At 39.6% G+C, this 17,719-nt stretch overlaps 1 protein-coding gene across 7 annotated transcripts in view; it reads right to left on the bottom strand.

The window, feature by feature from the left end:
• The window catches only part of LOC122086589 (probable LRR receptor-like serine/threonine-protein kinase At1g06840), a 97,567-nt gene that overhangs the window by 68,682 nt on the left and 11,166 nt on the right, over nt 1–17,719 (bottom strand). For 6 of the 7 annotated variants that reach the window (XR_006142482.1, XR_006142483.1, XM_042655512.1 and 3 more), the window contains 6 exons: nt 8,103–8,253; nt 5,509–5,580; nt 5,273–5,344; nt 3,729–3,872; nt 3,577–3,648; nt 3,386–3,457 (listed from right to left, as the gene is read on the bottom strand). Coding sequence is in view for 5 of the 7 variants with exons in the window: in XM_042655512.1 (XP_042511446.1) it covers nt 3,386–3,457; nt 3,577–3,648; nt 3,729–3,872; nt 5,273–5,344; nt 5,509–5,580; nt 8,103–8,253 (583 nt within the window). In the remaining 2 variants the exon portion in view is untranslated. The remainder of the gene's footprint in view (nt 1–3,385; nt 3,458–3,576; nt 3,649–3,728; nt 3,873–5,272; nt 5,345–5,508; nt 5,581–8,102; nt 8,254–17,719) is intronic. The other variant, XM_042655514.1, reaches the window with a different exon arrangement.

The following is a 17,719-nucleotide window of genomic DNA, read 5'->3' as shown; positions in this document are numbered from 1 at the left end:
TTACCAAAGAGAGAGAAAAGAAAACAAATCCCCAAAAAGGGAAAGCAAACAAATTTGCAGCCCCACTCTTAGGACAAAGAGGCATGAAGAGGGGGAGGGGAAGATCCTAAGAGACAACAATATGCTTATTCCTTGGGGAATCAATTCAAGAAGAGGAGAAAACATAAATTTTGGCTTTAATTTCAAAGGAGATGGGAGTCCCAAATCTGAAGATTAGACCTGCCCCTAGTTCTTTTAGATCCTTATATCTGAATCAGATCACTCCTCTTTATTGGAGCATCCACAGGCCTCCATTGAACATGATCATACCACCTCAAATGACCTCTCGAAGCTTATCATGAATCGGGGCAACTCCCAAATCTGCTCTAATATGGCCATTTCTGACTTTATCCTTAACAGCCATCTCAACAATCTAGAGAAATCAATATGAAACAAAAACATTGCTAAATTTCTAGCAGTGTTAAGCGCTTATCATGATTTCTTATATTTCCAAAGGTGAGTTCACTTCTGTTGTGTAAAATAGAACCACGATTTGAGAAGGTGAACAATGGCAGCAGTGCGGAAGAAGAAGAAAAGAGGTGAAATGGATAAAACATCACGACAATGGGAAGAAGAAGGGAGGTTAGGGAACTCCTCCTTTTACATTTGTCATATAAAAGAGTAGAAAGCACATGAATACCCCAATACATGATACTACATTCCCATTCTATACACATTACATAGGCATTCCCAGAATACCCTTCATGTTGTTCTAGCACTCCCCCTCAAGCTGGGCCTTAGATATTACACATGCTTAGCGTGTCTAACAAAACATTAAAACATGTGGAGACAATCCTTAGATGAAGATACCCGTCACTTGTTCCCAGTTCTCACAAATGGTACAAAGGCGTCTGATTGAAGTTTCTCCTTGATAATGTGTCATTCAACTTCAATATGTTGGTTATAGTCACGTTGAACTCAATTGTGTGCTATACTGATAGCTGTTTTGTTGTCACAATATAGTCTCATATGTTTATCCGCATCATTTAATTGGGATAAGCCTGGGCTGTTGTTTCTGTATCTTTATCCACCTCAAAGCCCAATTCTTGGATCAACTTTTCAGCCGCAAAAGTTCACAAAACCCATGAGGCATAGCTCTAAATCAGCTAAGCCTTTGGTATCTCCAAGTATCACTAATCAGCTGTCCACCTTCCACACCCAGTTTGAGGTTTTGATCAATGGGTAAGTCAATAGGCTTGCAGCCTGACATTCCTGTTTCAGTTAGCAGATCCAGAACATACTTCATCTGACAAATATAGATGCCCTTGCTGACCTTGATACCTCAATTCCTAAGAATTATTTCAAGGTACCCAGGTCCTTGCTCTCGAATTGTTGTGCTCCTATGCTCGATACTTCTTCAGTTTTCTCACTTCCTCATCATCACCAATTAACACCATATCATCAACGTACAAAACAAGAGTTGTCAGCTTAGCTACAGAAGCAAAGGTTTCTTGGTAATCAGCCCCATATATCTGACTGTACCCCTTCACCACTATTTTGTAAACAAAGCCATTTGACTTATAATTCACTATAAATACCCATTTTCCTCCCGCTGGATTTGACCCTCTGGAATGTCCACCAACTCCCATGTACCATTCCACTCAATATCATCATTTTCTCCTCACCAAAAAAAATATATATCATCATTTTCTCACACATAGCTTCCTTCCAATTTAGATTTGCCATAGCCTCTTAGACATTTTTGGGAATTGGAATAGCTGATAAGAGCAACAGAATATGCTAGACCTATGGAAGAGAGGGAATCATAGGAAACAAACTCAGCAATGGGATAGTTAGCGTAAGATCTTTTTCGCGGATAAAAGGGGAATATCAAAGTTGTTAACAGCAGAATGGGGAGAATGCTTGAGTGATCTGACTGATCAGACAAGGCCTTTATTTTTAATATGCAAAATAGAGTCATAACATAGCTTCCTTCCAATTTAGATTTGCCATAGCCTCTTAGACATTTCTGGGAATTGGAATAGCTGATAAGAGCAACAGAATATGCTAGACCTATGGAAGAGAGGGAATCATAGGAAACAAACTCAGCAATGGGATAGTTCGCGTAAGATCTTTTTCGCGGATAAAAGGGGAATATCAAAGTTGTTAACAGCAGAATGGGGAGAATGCTTGAGTGATCTGACTGATTAGACAAGCCCTTTATTTTTAATATGCAAAATAGAGTCATAACAGGAGTACAAGTAAAAAACATAACCCAATACTACCCCCACCCCCAAAAAAAAAAAATCCAGCCGCCCCACTCTAAATTGGGTCGATGGAGTGGAGAAGTCCCAATACACTTAACCACTATTCTAACAACAGTCAACATGGGAATATGAAGGAATATTATCTGTACTTGAAATATGAGGATCCAAAGAGGACTGTTACCAGGGATTTTTCTGTTTTCAACTACAAACCAGTAGTTCCTTCTCATTGCCAGTACTCTCACCCAGCTCTCCCCCTTTTCTCCCCTTGTGTCTGATTCCACCCTTTTTTCTCCCTGTGCTTCAAATTTTCGGACACCCTCTAGATAGTAGATATCAAAATAGAATGCTGGTACAAGAAAAGGAATAGAATGATTCACCTCTTCACATACATCTCTACCACTCCCCCTTGTAAAGGTGAATGTTGAGAGAAGGAAGAAAAAAAAAGATTAAGAAAAGGTAACGTTTGGAGAAACCAAGCATTTTTGAGATGGGTGATGATAACAGTTGTACCCCTTCTCAACTGGTGAGTACCCTAAAGATACAAATTTGAGAGCTTTGGGGTTAAGGTTGGAATGCTCAAATCTTTGAACATGAGCACAAAACACACATATAAAAGTTTGGGTGGAAGAGGAAAATGAGATGTCGTAGGTGAAAGAACATCTAAGAGGGATTTTGAATGCAAGGATACTGGATGGCATACAATTAATAAGAAAAGTGTAAGCAAGCAAAGCTTTAAAAAACTCCTTTGGGACATGCATACCAAACAGCAAACTGTGGATAATCTCCAACAAGTGGCCATTTTTTGGCTCAGCAACTTCAATTTCTCAAGCTTATTTCTTTCACCCTTACATGTTATTATAAGTTCTAACAAGGTGAAATCTCGGTATTTGAACAAATATTGAAGATAAATAAATTACATATCTTCCACAAGTATTGATCCTCTGAAAGGTTTCATTACGTTTCTCAATGCTGGCAGTTTGCTTTCAGTTCAGTACGATGAGATGATTGGTGAAAACGGAAAAGGAGCAAAACATTCTACAGTTGTCCAAATAAGCAAGCAAAAAAAAAAAAGTCCAATATGTACAAGGAAATAAAGTGAGGATTAGGTTCGCACAAATTACAGAAAATAGGGATCATACAGGATACGCAAGCTTGGCAGTTCAGAGAACTCTGGTGGTAGATATCCCGATAAGTTGTTGTTATCAAGAAGGCTGCACAAGATTCAGTTATTAGCAAATGAATTAACACCATGAGATCAAGTATTAACAATAAAAAAGAATGAAGGACTCGATATGAACCATTAGTAAAAATAGGAGAATCATTAATTTACAGGTGAAGAAGATTTGGCAAGTGGGAAAGCTCGGGGGGGATTTGTCCACCAATTGAATTATTATTCATGTGGCTGCATGAGACAAACAGAAAGTCATATTAAAAAAAAAAAAATGTTACTTAATAGTAAAATTACTACAGAAATCCACTGACAAGTGCTGTATTTTGTTCAAGTATTGAAAAGATTTTGGCAATGGTCCGGATATTTGGTTCTGGTCTATTTGTATTATCTTCAAGTTAGGAAGATAGCCAAGCTCTTCAGGCAGAGGCCCTGTCAATTGGTTTCCACTCAAAAGCCTGCAAATACACAATAACACATTACATGTGACAAATCAAGCACAGGGATTTCATTTTCTTTTTACTTTTTGTTCCTAACAGCATGTGTAATGTCCCAACAAGAAAATCAAAGCAATAAGTTAATATCCTTGTGGAACTATGTCTTAACATTAAGCAGTAAAATAAAAAAAAATGGTGAAAGGTTCCTTGGTTTGCATGCCAATTTGTGCCACATGGAATGTTGATGTGGCAATCTGGCCATTAGATATTTAGGAAATTATCTGGATTGCACACGTGTCAAATTTCAACCGAAAATTCAATAATTTACCCTCATGTATGTCCATGCACCCCTAGGTGGTCCACGTACCCTTTTGGCAGGCCCAGATTTTTCAATGCTTGGTTTTGCCACTTGGGAAACTACGTTTAAACTGAAACCTGACATGTGAGCAGGGCACTTTAGGGCCTACCTGTCCATAAAATTTCAGCCCACTCAATCTGCTATGAGGCAGATTTTTTGTTCTGGCTAGGAAATCTCAACCCATAAAAAATAAATAGAGAAAATCTGTGCAAAAACTAAATGTAACTAAGTGACATGATTTAGTCATGAGGCAACACATTTCTTGCCACATGGTAAACTTTGATGGGTGTGTGGTAGGCTTTCAAGGATCAAGATCATATAAGGTGTATGCTGATCCATATCAGGACTGATCCAGCAGATACTAGCCAAGATCAATGATGGCTAGTATCAGGCTGGATCGGCCAGTTCAGATCAGGAAAGGCCATTAAATCCTTGGCGGTGTGCTCATGTGACAGGACCTCACAACCATCTCAAGTGGTTAAATCTAAGCCTAAAACAAGCATGGAAAGTGGTTGAAAAGAGAGTTTAACAATTCATAAGATTACATGAATACCATCTCAATGTAATTCTTTTGTTTGCACTTCTTTACTTTTTTTAGGTTGAAGTTGACCGGAGTGATGAGTGGTGTCTTCCATAGTTCCATCAGATGTGGACCCTCCCATATTTTCTATGCGACAAGCTGTGATGAGTGCAAAATGTGAAATCAAATGTGTATTTTGATATTTTATGAGAGAACGGAAAGTATTCATATTTCCTGAAGTTTAATGAGATTTTAAGGCTGTGACTTTGATTAATGGGCCTCATGGACTTTATGCCTGAATCAACCTAATCTACTTTGATCTTAGGCCAGAATCAGTCCAATATGGGTGCCAAACTTAAATGAAACAATCTGGCCAAAGCTCTTTCAGCTTGGCTTACCTGCAGTTCTAGAAAGCTCCATGGATAGATTAAGAAATTAGATGTACATGTATAAATGCATGTTCTGAAGAACAACTAAAATCCAGATTGTGGTAACAGATGAGAAATTCTAACTGCATACAAAAAGAGAACTGGTTTAACCTACAGGAGTTGTAGTGATTTGATATTGCCAATCTCCTTTGGTATGCTCCCACCTATTTGATTCCACATAAAATCTCTTCCAAAACCAAAAAGAAATCAAAACTGATGAGTCATAAGAAAAGCAACAGTTTAGCAATAAACAATATATGCAGTGGCAACTATTTGCAAAATAGACATCCACAAAGTCAACGTAGAAAATAGCTATTTCACAGATAAAAGTTTAGATATGTTGCGACTCACAAAATTTTCATGTACGATAATTGACCAAGCTCAGGTGATAAGGTTCCAGAAAGATTCATATTTAACAATTGTCTGCAAAACAAATAAATAATACCGAAGTTGAAACATCATCATGAAAAATGAGTGACAAGAGCTATATTTTTTTAGTTCGAATACTGTCTAACATAACTGTCAAGGCGTCGCCAAGGCGACAGCCGCCTTGTTGCACTGCATTTGCTTATTTATGAATAATATCTTAATAAAAATAGTTTAAAAATCAAATTTCAAAAGGATAAAAAGTCAACCCCCCAGTCCAAGAACAAAAACTGGATTTTGGTTATAGGGACAATTTTCAACTTTTAAATGTTGGGGTTTTTCTCAATTATGAAAATTTTATAAATTCTATCATGTTAAAACATTGCTAAAAACCAAAAGTCTGGTAAAATAATATTTTGTTTTGATATTCATAAAGTTATTTTCATTCAGACGATTTTAACAGTATTCGCGCACTTAAAAATAAGTTTGACTGAAGCATAACTTTGTCATTGCAACTCAGATTTAAGTAATCTTAGACTTGTTAGAAAGTTGGTTTTATGTTATAACTAATACAAAAAGTCTCATGTAAAAATGAAATCATTTGACCAATCAAGCTTATTATAGAATAAGAGCATTTCTCTAAATGTTGATTTTTTATAATTTAATATAACTTAATGTTAATTTTTTATGATTTGATGTAGCTAAATGTTGATTTTTAATGACTTGATGTAGCTTAATCTTGATTTTTTATGATACAAGGTATATATAACTTACTAAATAATGTTAGAAAATATGGAAAATAAAAAATAACACTTGTTCGCCTTGGCACCATGACAACTATGCTGTCTAATGGAAAGAGATGTTACAGTACAAATTATTAGCCATCTATCCTTCAAAGGAGCACTTTCATTCAAAATTTTGGAAATAATCCTGCATCTAGGCATTCAAACTATCATGAAAAATTTCAAGATGGAAACAGAAAAATATGTATATGCCAGAAACCCCAGTCCTATTTCTTGGTAGACAAATAGAGTAGGTTTCCCATCCACTTCAGGAAAGTCTCTTTTTCTTACAAACAATTTTTGAATATTGAGCTAAAGTAATTGGCTATACATTTAACAGTTCCTGACTTGGAAAGTTCTAAATTTGAGATAAAAAAAACCTGAATGTACTTGCTCTTCACCCATGTTTGCAATTGTAAACATGTTGAGTAATCTAAGCAGTGCCCTAATGCAGCCATAAATAACATGTGAGATGCTAGTTTGGAATTCAACTTGAAACCAGAATTAGGTTTCCATGACTAATTTGTTGTTTAGGTTAGAGCTAATTCTTTTACACTTAATATCTAGTAAATAGTTCACCAACATAAATCAATTATTGCACCTTCCCATTCACAGAGCCAGTTGAAAGCATCTGCTCCTTAGAAATAAAAGTGTTTGTTCCCCATGCATTATCAGCAATTCATTGCTCATTTAGTAATGGAAACTAATCACTATATTTAAAATTTCAAGGATATTTTCCAGTACATCACACCTGTTAACCAAACCATTCTGCACAGGATCTCAAGATCTCAAGATTTCAGGATTCAAAAGATTCTCTTACCTATACGCAGGTAACATATGCTGCTACCTCCTCAAGTCTTTTCTTCCATTGCATGATAAAGGACTGTAACTTCAAATTCAAGAAGTGTATCTTTGAGGGGCAACCACTTGGAAGCTGTAAGAATACCTTACAACGCCTAATGGTGTCAATATCTTTTAATGCAGCACTTGGAGAGACAAGATATACCAGAGAATGTGTAGTTCCAAAGTTGAATTCTACTTGGGCAATTTATGCTATAAAAATACAACAATTTTTCAGAAATTTCTACGCTGTCTCCAATAAACGGGCAAAATTATAGAAACTCCAAGGTGGCGACATGAAAGTGCCAAAATAATATCCTAATTGGAAAGATAAGTTTCTACTTAACAGTTTGAAGAAATGTTGGATGTAGCTCTTGTTCCCAGTTCTCACATCCTCTTAACAAGAGACATGCACTTAGATGGAAAAGTCACAGAATTGTTTTCGCTAGTCTTAATGTTCATACTAGATACCACATGCTTTAATCAAGAAAGTTAGGTTGACATTAAAGTATGGATGAAAAAAAAAAAGCCCTTGCATGGGAAGGTTTTTCTGGAATTCAGGCTGCTGAATACTATTAAAGGATTTACTTGGCTACTAAAGTTAAAACATTTCCCGTTTAAAGGATTGTACATTAGTTTTGAATGGGGTCACATTATCAGTACCTATAATCAGGACACAGTCAGTTTCATCTAAAATGATACAATCCATCTGTTTGTACATGATACAGAATTAAGCAAACTTCAATCATAAATAAATTTTCCCTAAACTTTGAAGCAAACCTAATCTTATCAACACTTCTTTTGTTTTTGGGGGACAGGGGGAGCCAAAACTGAATTTTCAAAAAGAACGAAAATGAAAGAGAAGAAGAGAAGCCTCCCCAAGTCATAATCTTAGAGAAACTGATGCCTAAAAGATTCATGAAATAAGCAGCTAGATAGGAATTATTGAAAGCATACAGTTCTTGAACATGTAGATATCCATCATCTGCAGTTGTATCAAAGCACAAAACCCCTGTCCAATTTGATGTACATGGATCTCCCTGACTCCAATTCTCTAAATGGTTCATAGGATCCTTCAAACTTCTCTTGATGTCCCTCAGTGTGCTGACTGCAGATTGTTATGAATGTTAGCTTTATGCTCATGACTGGAAGGCCTTAATGTAAAAAAGGGGGGAAGTTTATGAAAATAATGGCACTCATGCTGTTGAAATCCATTAACAATGGGAGGCAAGTACTTTGAATAGAAGCCAACATATTTCAACAGTTCTCAAGTTCAATAGCAGTGCCCTTACTAATCAGAATAAATACATAAATTATTGCAACCTACTGATGTTGGAGCTGAATGGATGGGATCCAAGACTAAGTATAATCATTTTGTAGGTTTTGCCCTGATATATCTGAACCAATTTTGAACCCATCTACTAGATCACTCTTGGACATATAATACAGTTGCATGTGAGTTTTTTCACATGCCACAGCTGAAGGTAGTGAATACAACACCCACTTCTCAGAAAATAGTTAGTAAATACACATATAATACAGTTGCATTTACAGCGTTGTAAATTGAAAAAGGACTTTTTCCATATCTTTCCAAAGACAGAAAAATGCACATGTTATGTGCATTTGCTGCCTATCGAGATGAAACCTAACAATACTCTTTAATGCACTTATACAGCTGAATCATGGTCCAATCACCATAGTTTTCATTCATATTTAAGTATGCATTATCACCTAACAATACTCTTTAATGTACTTATACAGCTGAATGGCAGGTGCTATATGGCAGAGACTCACCCAACCCAACCAGGATAGCTAATGTAGTACTGAATTTGAAGGATCAAAACAGTAGCACAATAACAAGATCGTACTAAAAGAATAGTTCGGATATAACAAGAGTAATCCTAGTAGCTCTAGGAGAGGGCAGTCAAGTAATTAACCAAAAAAAAAGTCAGGAACTAAATTGAACAAGTATGGCAGAATATTCTGATGTCTAACAGTGATGTAATAATGAATAGGAAACAAAACAGTAACCAATACGGGTAGTTTAATAATTTCTAAGACCAGAATTAGGGTTCATAATTAGAACAGTTAGCCCAATTGATCTCTGAAACTAGAACAGATATTGAACAATGAAAACTGAATGTAAAACAGTAATTAAGGCATCAACACAGAATCAATTTAGGCTTTTAAAGGGGCAGGAGCTGAATTGCTTAATCCGAAAAAACATGTGACATCCAATCTTCTAGAATCTGGAAATCTAAAGAAAGAACTCTAAGAACGGTACTTACTTGTAATAGGAACAAAAGATTTCACTGATAAAAGAGAGAAGAACCAGTAGCAATAATAGAAGCAAAACAATAAGAGATCCCTCCAGGCTTCCCACCGCAAGACGTCAACTGGATCAGACACTAGCCCATTTTCCTTGATCGAACACAAGGGATTTAATTGCATAAATAGCAGTATACATGTTCTGCCACTGGCTATGATTGCAACAGGAGTACCTTCAACCCCATATGCTCAAGAGGCAGAACCGATTAGGTGCCAAGCGGCTGGAGGATTTGGTCTATGTGCATTACAATATGAGATTGAAAGAGGAGCACATACGCCTTGGCATGGACAACAATACAACCACAATCGTGTTGAGTGAAATCTTCCAGCTAGAAAATGAGGAGGATCCCCTTTATAAGTGGGTTAGGGGATTGAGGTGAGAAAGTGTTAGATGAGACTGGGGACCGGCCCAACTCCCAAATTGTTTCACAGATGGGTGCTGATGTCAAGGAGCATATGGTGTCAGAGGGCAGATGTCAACTACAGTACCCTCAACCTAGCGGATCCCCTTTATAAGTGGGTTAGGGGATCGAGGGAGCAAGTGTTAGATGAGACTGGGGACCGGCCGAACTCCCAAATTGTTTCACAGATGGGTGCTGATGTCAAGGAGTATATGGTGTCAGCGGGCAGATGTCAGTACCCTCAACCTAGCGGAGATGATGACAAAGAGGGGAAGTGGTTTCGTTCCTCAGATGCCACTCACACACCTTCCCCAACTCATGATGGTGGTGGTGGTCTCACACGAGGACCAAATGACGCAAGATTTGAAGCCAGCACCAGAGCCCATCAGATTCACAAGGGAGAGTCAATTCGATCATGCCACGCATGATTAGGATCTCGGTGCACGTATCGGGAGATACTACACTTGAGGACCATGCAAGCAGTTTAGACCTAAGGAGGAGGCAGCTGGGATGGGTATGGATGTATCAAGCTTGTCTGGCATAATGGAAGCCATGAGTTTGGAGGAGAGTTGTCACACCCCGCCTCCTCTAGGAAAAGGTATGCGGTACTGGATACCCATATCCAGTCAGCCTAACCCTCCAGGATCACAGATATAGTACCCCAATCCGTAAATGCCCCAAAATCACAACTAAAATCAGAGTACACGTACAAGATTTGTAAACTTTACTCTACTACTGGTGATGATAATTATCATATACCAAAATTCATCTGAATTTCGATCCCAGGTATTAAAAGATTATAAATAATACATAATAATAAATAACTGAAAATAAAGAAGTCATGTCCATCCACACGGTGTTTAACAGACACAAGCCTTAACATTGCCACCGAAGTCCTAAGCATGCCTCTGCACTGGTTCCACAATCTAAAAAGGGTGCAACAAATGGGGTGAGCTTCCACGAAGCCCAGTGAGGGTTAACACACACACAAGCAATCATAACAATCCAAGAAGATGCAATAGTATAAATATCTATACCCAACCACATCAATATGAATGCAATTATATGAATAAAATGACATGATCCAAATATTATCAAACAATTTCTAAGCAACAATTTCTTAGTCCAAAGGGGATATAAGTGCTACTGTAACATAGGTGTTATCCCCAGTCATGAATGTACGTTATCAGTCCCCAGGGATGCAAGCTAGTTGCGAGTCAGGAGCGGGCCGGTTCCAGAACCACATCGTTACCCAGCAAACCCCTATTAATAACCCTCCCATAATACCGCTACATCGAATCCAACATCGCATATAAGGTATACCCGTCACCGAAACATCGCGTGAGGGTCTGTCACGACGCTGGCATCTGCGCACATCAGTCACCAAAAATCGTCCCCAACCACGGACCGTCAGACGAGAGGATTAACCAATACGTAAACCCCTATTGGTAAAGGTTGTAACACCAGGGTGGTTATCCTAACCTAATGCATTCTAATATGCCACAACACAATTCAATCACACTCACACACACACACCCTGAGCATGCAGTGCCGCCAGTACCAACCTTTGGCCACCCTGCACCCCAGTTAGGGGTGTCAATTCGTGGCCCGAACCGACTAAACCGACCTAGACCGACCGTTTATAGACCGGCCCGGCCCGTTTATAGACGGTCGGTCTTGGTTTTGCTACTTGGACCATCGGGCCCCCGACAGAGACCGACCGTTTAACACCCGACCGAGACCGGCCTATTGTGCATTGGCCTAGCCCGACCCTTTAATGATTGTAGAATACCTATTTTACCCCCCAAATTAAAAAGTAAAAACATGTTCACATTTTAAATAATGGTTATATTTGGTATCATTTATTGATTAATTGTCATTTTTTTGGGCTTGCATGAGTGGGCCAGAATATAAGAGCACATTTTAAAGAGGGCCCGTTTAAAAACCGGTTAAAACCCGTTTAACATTAAACATGTCCGTAACCCGGTTAAGGCCCAACTAAAGCCCAATTAAGGTGGCCCGATTATAGCCCGAGGCTGACCGACCGAATATAAAGCGTACCATGCCCTCAATAACTAAGCCCGATTAGTTAAATGGGCGGACACGGTGTAGCCTTTGAAAGTCTTCAAGCCCGATTAAGCTCGACCGAAACCGAACCGGCCCGACCGGTTGACACCCCTAACCCCAGTTACCACACACACACACACACACCCTGAGCATGCAGTGCCGCCGGTACCAACCTTTGGCCACCCTGCACCCCAGTTACCACACACACATGCACACACCCAGGGCATACAGTGCCGTAGGCATCTACCACAGGCCACCCTGCAGTCCAGTCACACACACATGCACAATCATAATCCACATTCTCATGCCACATCAACACTTTATATAAGGAATAATATAATAATATGCAAAATGATAAAACTCATCCACATATGCATTATGATATAAGCATTCCATAAAAGCACATAAAATCCCCTCACCTCGAGTTCTAGATGACAGCAGATAGTTGATGTTTTCGTGTTGTGTGCTCCCGTCACTTCTCGGTTCCACTCCTAGGATACCTAATGTTTTTAGGTTATTCGGTTATTCATAGAGGAGTGGGACACTAGGACTCGTGCCCCAATAAAAGGATTAAAAAATTAGTTTTAAAATGGTTCACCGGTGGATGATCATCCGTCGGTGAGTTCACCGGTGGATGATCATCCGTCGGTGAGTTCACCGGTGGACAAATCCGAAAGGGGTGCACATCTTGTAATATTTTCAACGGTGGATGGTCCCTGCCTTCACCGGCTGGCCTGTGACCATAAGCCGGTGAAGTTGAAACCGGGGTTTTCTTGCCCAGATCAGCCCCATAGGCCTTGTGGCCCCTTTGTCTGATCGTGTGTGGGTGTGGTTTCAAGTGTAGTGTCATTTCTAACTCCATTTCTCCCTCTTTTGTATGGTTTACAACTTAGGTTTTGTGATTTTAGGGTGGATTTGCATGTAGGGTATACACACACACACACATCACCTAGCTTGAGTATAGTGTAATTGGTGGGTTAATTTACATAGAGTCATAAGATAGACTCAAATCCCCATTTTTCAAGTCTAGGTTAACCTAAATTGAGGAATATCGGTTTGGGGGTTCATGTAGTGACCATCAATTGCTTGTGTGATCACTCAAATCCATTATTCATGTGTTTAATTTCATTTTCCCTAATCTAATTTTGGGTTTGGGATAACTAGTTGTAGAGGACTTGGCAAATTCCCAAATCCTAGGGTTTTGGGTTACCAAATTAGGGGCTTTTCATGTAAGATGCCTTCACACTCAATGGTGAATAATTAACTTGCTTGATTAGGTCCCTCACACCAAAATCCCCCATTCAATTTGTAGATTGGGTATGTGGGTAGAGGGATTTTGATTAGGATTTTTCCCCAACCTAGCCTAGGTCAAGATGGGGTATGAGAGAGAGAGAGAATTATCTAAATGGTAGAGAGAGGAACTTACCTTCAATGGTAGGTGCTCCCTTTGCTTCCCTCTTCTTCCTCCTCTCTTGCCTTCCTTCTCCTCCTCCTCCTGCTTCTTTCTCCCTTTCCTTGTTTCTATTTTGGTAGGAGAAGAAATGAATGATAAGAGTCCTATTTATAGCCACTTAAGTCACACTAAGGGCTGTTTGGGGAATTAATGGGTTTTTACCCAATACCGAGTTATTCCGCTATTCGGCACTAATGGGCCCACCTTAGGGCGTCTGAATACATTAATCTATTCCCCAATAGGTTGTCCCAACTATTGGGGGTGGTTTGATGTGCATGGGTGCGAAGACCCAGGTCCCATGGCAAAATAACTCGATTTTGGCTAGTATTCTCACAGAAGGGTGTTCACCGGTGGATGCTCCATCAGCCGGTGACCATCAGCAGGTGAAGGCTGAACTAGTCACCCTTGAGAGGAAATGGGTCCTTAAGTTGAGTGGGGCCTTCTCAAGGTGTTTTCGGTGTGTGGGCTCCACCTCTTGGTACATTTCACTAACAAGGTTCGGGGAAATTCTCTTCAATGGTAGAGTAGTAGAGTACACACCTTAACTCCTTCAATGGTTTGTAGTCCTTCTATGTAATGAGCCGGTAAATCCACAAGTTACTAGTGGTTGTCACTCGGGTTGCGTTGCCTGTCTAAAAGTTTTAATTTTGCCCGAGGTTTTGGGCATGGGTGTAACAAGAGTAATGGATATATAGGCATTGGCGTGCACCGGATTTCATAGGAGAGAGCCCCAGTCTAGTGCATCATGTTGATAGTGGCTTTCGAGAGCATTGGTTCAGCTGCTGGGTATGGTGGACATGGACCAAATAGTGGTGGACCATCATTTGAGAGCATTGGTTCGGCATATGGAGGTGTTAAGTTTGTCCCGAATTCTTGACCCATTTTGAAGATTAACCAGCTTCGACATATTTTGGTGGCGACCCGAATAGGAAGTTTTCTGATATCTGTGATGGAAGCAGAGGGGTTGGGCCGATGGGCCGACCCACGACTTGGAGTATATAATGTATTGTTGTCTTGTTGAGAAGGTCATTGTAATTTGGGAGGTTTTTTCGAGCTAGGGTTTTAGGGCGAGTTTTCTCGCCGTTGCTTGGGTGTAATCTCTCTTCTGCAAAGTGAAACATCTTCTTCTTAGCTCGAGGACGTAGCACACCACACTGGTGTGTGAACCTCGTTAAATCTCTGTGTTGTGCGGATCTATTGCCTGTTTATTTTCGTATTTTTCTTGGTGTTTTCTCTAACAGGAAGTCATGGCAGCTATGAGAGTGGCTATAGTGGTGGCCTAGGTGGATCTTTCGCATCATACCCTGGCATTGAGCATGGGGGTAGGTCAAGTGGTGAGTCATCTTTTGTCGACAACATCTTCTCGTATCCAGCCCAACAATTTGTGCCAGCCCCACCCGGTTTCGGTCTTAGTGAACCATTCTCTAGGTCGGGATACCTCTGATATGTTGATAATGGGGCTTATAGGTGGGCATTGGGCAATAATGGACTTTTAGAATAATTGAGCCCAAAACATGTCATGTGACACGTGTGTTGCATTCCAAGGAGCGGCTAGCCAGCTACAATTTTTTTTTTTTACACAGCTTGTGTAGTGGACCCACCAAGAAACTCCACATGGAACTGAGAGGTGGTGTTGCATGCTTGTTCTGCAGATTCAATCAGCAAACCGAATTAGGCTTCTTTGCTTAGGATTAAGTTTAGGGTTGGATTGTCTATATTTTGGGCCTTCGGTCCATGGGGTTTTCAATGTAATAGGCCACTTTTATAGGCCTAAACTAGCTAGTTTGTTTCTTAGTTAATTTTCAAGTCTTTTGTTATCCAATTGAACCACAGTCCATGTTGGTCCAATATCCGTTCAATTCGAGTGAATCTTTTTCTTTAGTTAATTGGTTTTTAACTATTACTTAGCCAAGTCTAGGGAGTCATCTATGGGGTTTCCCATAACAAATCAAACTCTTCTTTTTTGGCTAAAGTTGGAGTTGGTGGTGGATTTCCCACACCAACTCAAACTCTGTTTTGAGATTAATAAAAGAAACCATGGGGGATCTTTAACTCTCACGATTTTAGAAAATAAAAGGAAAAGCTGCTGATGCAAGACTTCTTCTCTTCTTCTCCAAGAAGCACAAGTGTTCGATCAAGTGTGTTTGGACTGGTGTCTGATGACTCCGATCCAGATGACACCTTGCGGTGAGACGCCCAGGTGGATCATCTTCAAGCTTTGTTTCTTTGCTGCTATTGTGTTACTGGGTTGCTAATCTCTTTTCCATTAACAAGTATGTTTAAATCCAGAATTTCTGCAATTAGAATCTCATATGCCATATTTTTTTTTCTTAGATTAAGCAAACCAACCATTGGATCATCTTGAGTTTGTTTACCACTGGTCATGAACCCTAATCAAGAAGTCGGTTTGAATTTGAGTAGGTTCTGACTGCTGGATCTTAGATATTTCTGTTTTTTCCTATTTTACCTTTTAGCCTATATTTGCTACTATTATACCAACCGAGCTATTGCTTTTAGACCTGAATCGATTCTAGTTTATGTTTTCTGTTTTAATATGAATATGTGAGATTATTGCAGATTTGATTATTTAGTGTTGACCTAAATTCTTATTCTAATTTGACCTGAGGAATTACCATATTACCCTTTTAGGCTATTGTGGTTTTTTATTGATTGAATTACTAATTTCTGAGTTAGGTTTATGCACTGTTTTGACATCTAATTGCAGAACATATCAAATCACCTATTTCCTGTTCTTGATTGCTGGTTAAATTACCCTTCTTTTTTTCTTTCTTTTTTTTCTCCCTTTCCTAAGGTTGTTAGAATTTCCATAATCTGAAATTATTCTTTGGTTCAAAAGATCTTGTTTGACTAGTGACTACTGTTTTGAGTATTCAAACCAATACTAAATTAGTTTATTTTCCAAATGTATATTATGAATGTTTGAATAGCTTATTTACATTTCGAGTGGCTAAACTATATGTAAACTCAATGCTTAGCTTATAATAGTGCTAGTAACTTAGAAAACTTGGGTTGAAACCACAAGTACCATTGTGAATGGGATTTTTGAGAAACTAGTTCAAGAAATAAGAGTACAATTTAAAAAATAGGCTGCACAAAAAAAAGGTATAAAAAAAAAGGGGTAAAAATTCTCAGCCTTAAAACCTAGCTTTTGAGCTTGGCCCAACCAGGTAGAAACCTGGCCGGTTGAAACCTGCAACATCTCAGTTTCGAGAAAATTGAAATTGAGATTTAGAACCTTAGTGTGCATACATATTAGACACGTATTATACATGCAATTCTCCTACCCAAGAAAAAAAAAAAATCTGATTCCTCGAAAAAGTTTACTTCCAATTCTCTTTCACCACTGATAATTCAAAATCTCTGAATTACCCATGTGGACTATTTTGGATCCACCATGGTCAGTTTGTGGACGAAATTTAAAATATCTTACCTGATCACTCTCTGCATGGAGCTTCGTGGGCGAGTCACTGCTCATACTTTCGTCTGGGTGTGCGGTAAGTTGCGCCACAGAGGAGCTGAATCCGTAATACTTTGCTCTCTCGTACTTTAGCGCCAGTTTCTGTGGTTCCTTTCCATCTAGGGCTGCTTGCTTCTCCTACTGCTTTTGTCCTAACTCCTCATATTCGGCTGCCCTCTTGTCTACGTTCTTAATCCCGAAGAATTGCTGATGAATTCTGTCATTGTCCTTCGCTTTGGTTCCTCGTCGGCTGGGGGTTTGCGCTTCTCTTCTTTTTAGTTCTTGGCTTGTTTTCTGCTCTGCTTTGATTTCTTCTGCCTTTGGAGAAGCCTGTCGCCCGAATGTTGTCTCGAACTTCCATAGAAGAGGATGTAACTGCCACAAATTGGCTTGATGCTTCGGGTGGGTGTTTTGCAGCCTCGTCTGGCTTATAGTAGCTTTTATCAGGTATTGATTTTGAAAAGGAGAGACAGATCAAGATAAGGTTTCAACCGAAGACACGGATTTTTGGGATGGTGGCTGGGGCAATGCAGTCTCATCTTGGGTAGCAGGTATGGTGATGGAAGGGTGGAGCTCGCTTGAGTTGTTGGTAGTACGGTGGGGCTTCCTGGGTTGGTGATGGGGCTCAGAGGGTGCTAGAGTCGAGGGGCATTACAGAGAGAAAACGATCGGGAAGAATATGGAATCGGAGGAGAGGAGGTCATCTGACCCCTTTGTACACCTTCTCCGACAAGCAAGAGGCCACATAATCAACCGCACACCAGACCAGACTACTGAGGCGAGGTTGCGCCCGGTGAAGGCGTCGATGAAGGGCGATCTTACCACTATGTGCACAGGAGGAATTGTA

This window comes from Macadamia integrifolia, chromosome 8 (assembly GCF_013358625.1).
Source record: "Macadamia integrifolia cultivar HAES 741 chromosome 8, SCU_Mint_v3, whole genome shotgun sequence".
NCBI lineage: Eukaryota > Viridiplantae > Streptophyta > Magnoliopsida > Proteales > Proteaceae > Macadamia > Macadamia integrifolia.
Note: the sequence above shows the minus strand (reverse complement) of the source record. Positions and strands in the feature narration are given on the sequence as shown.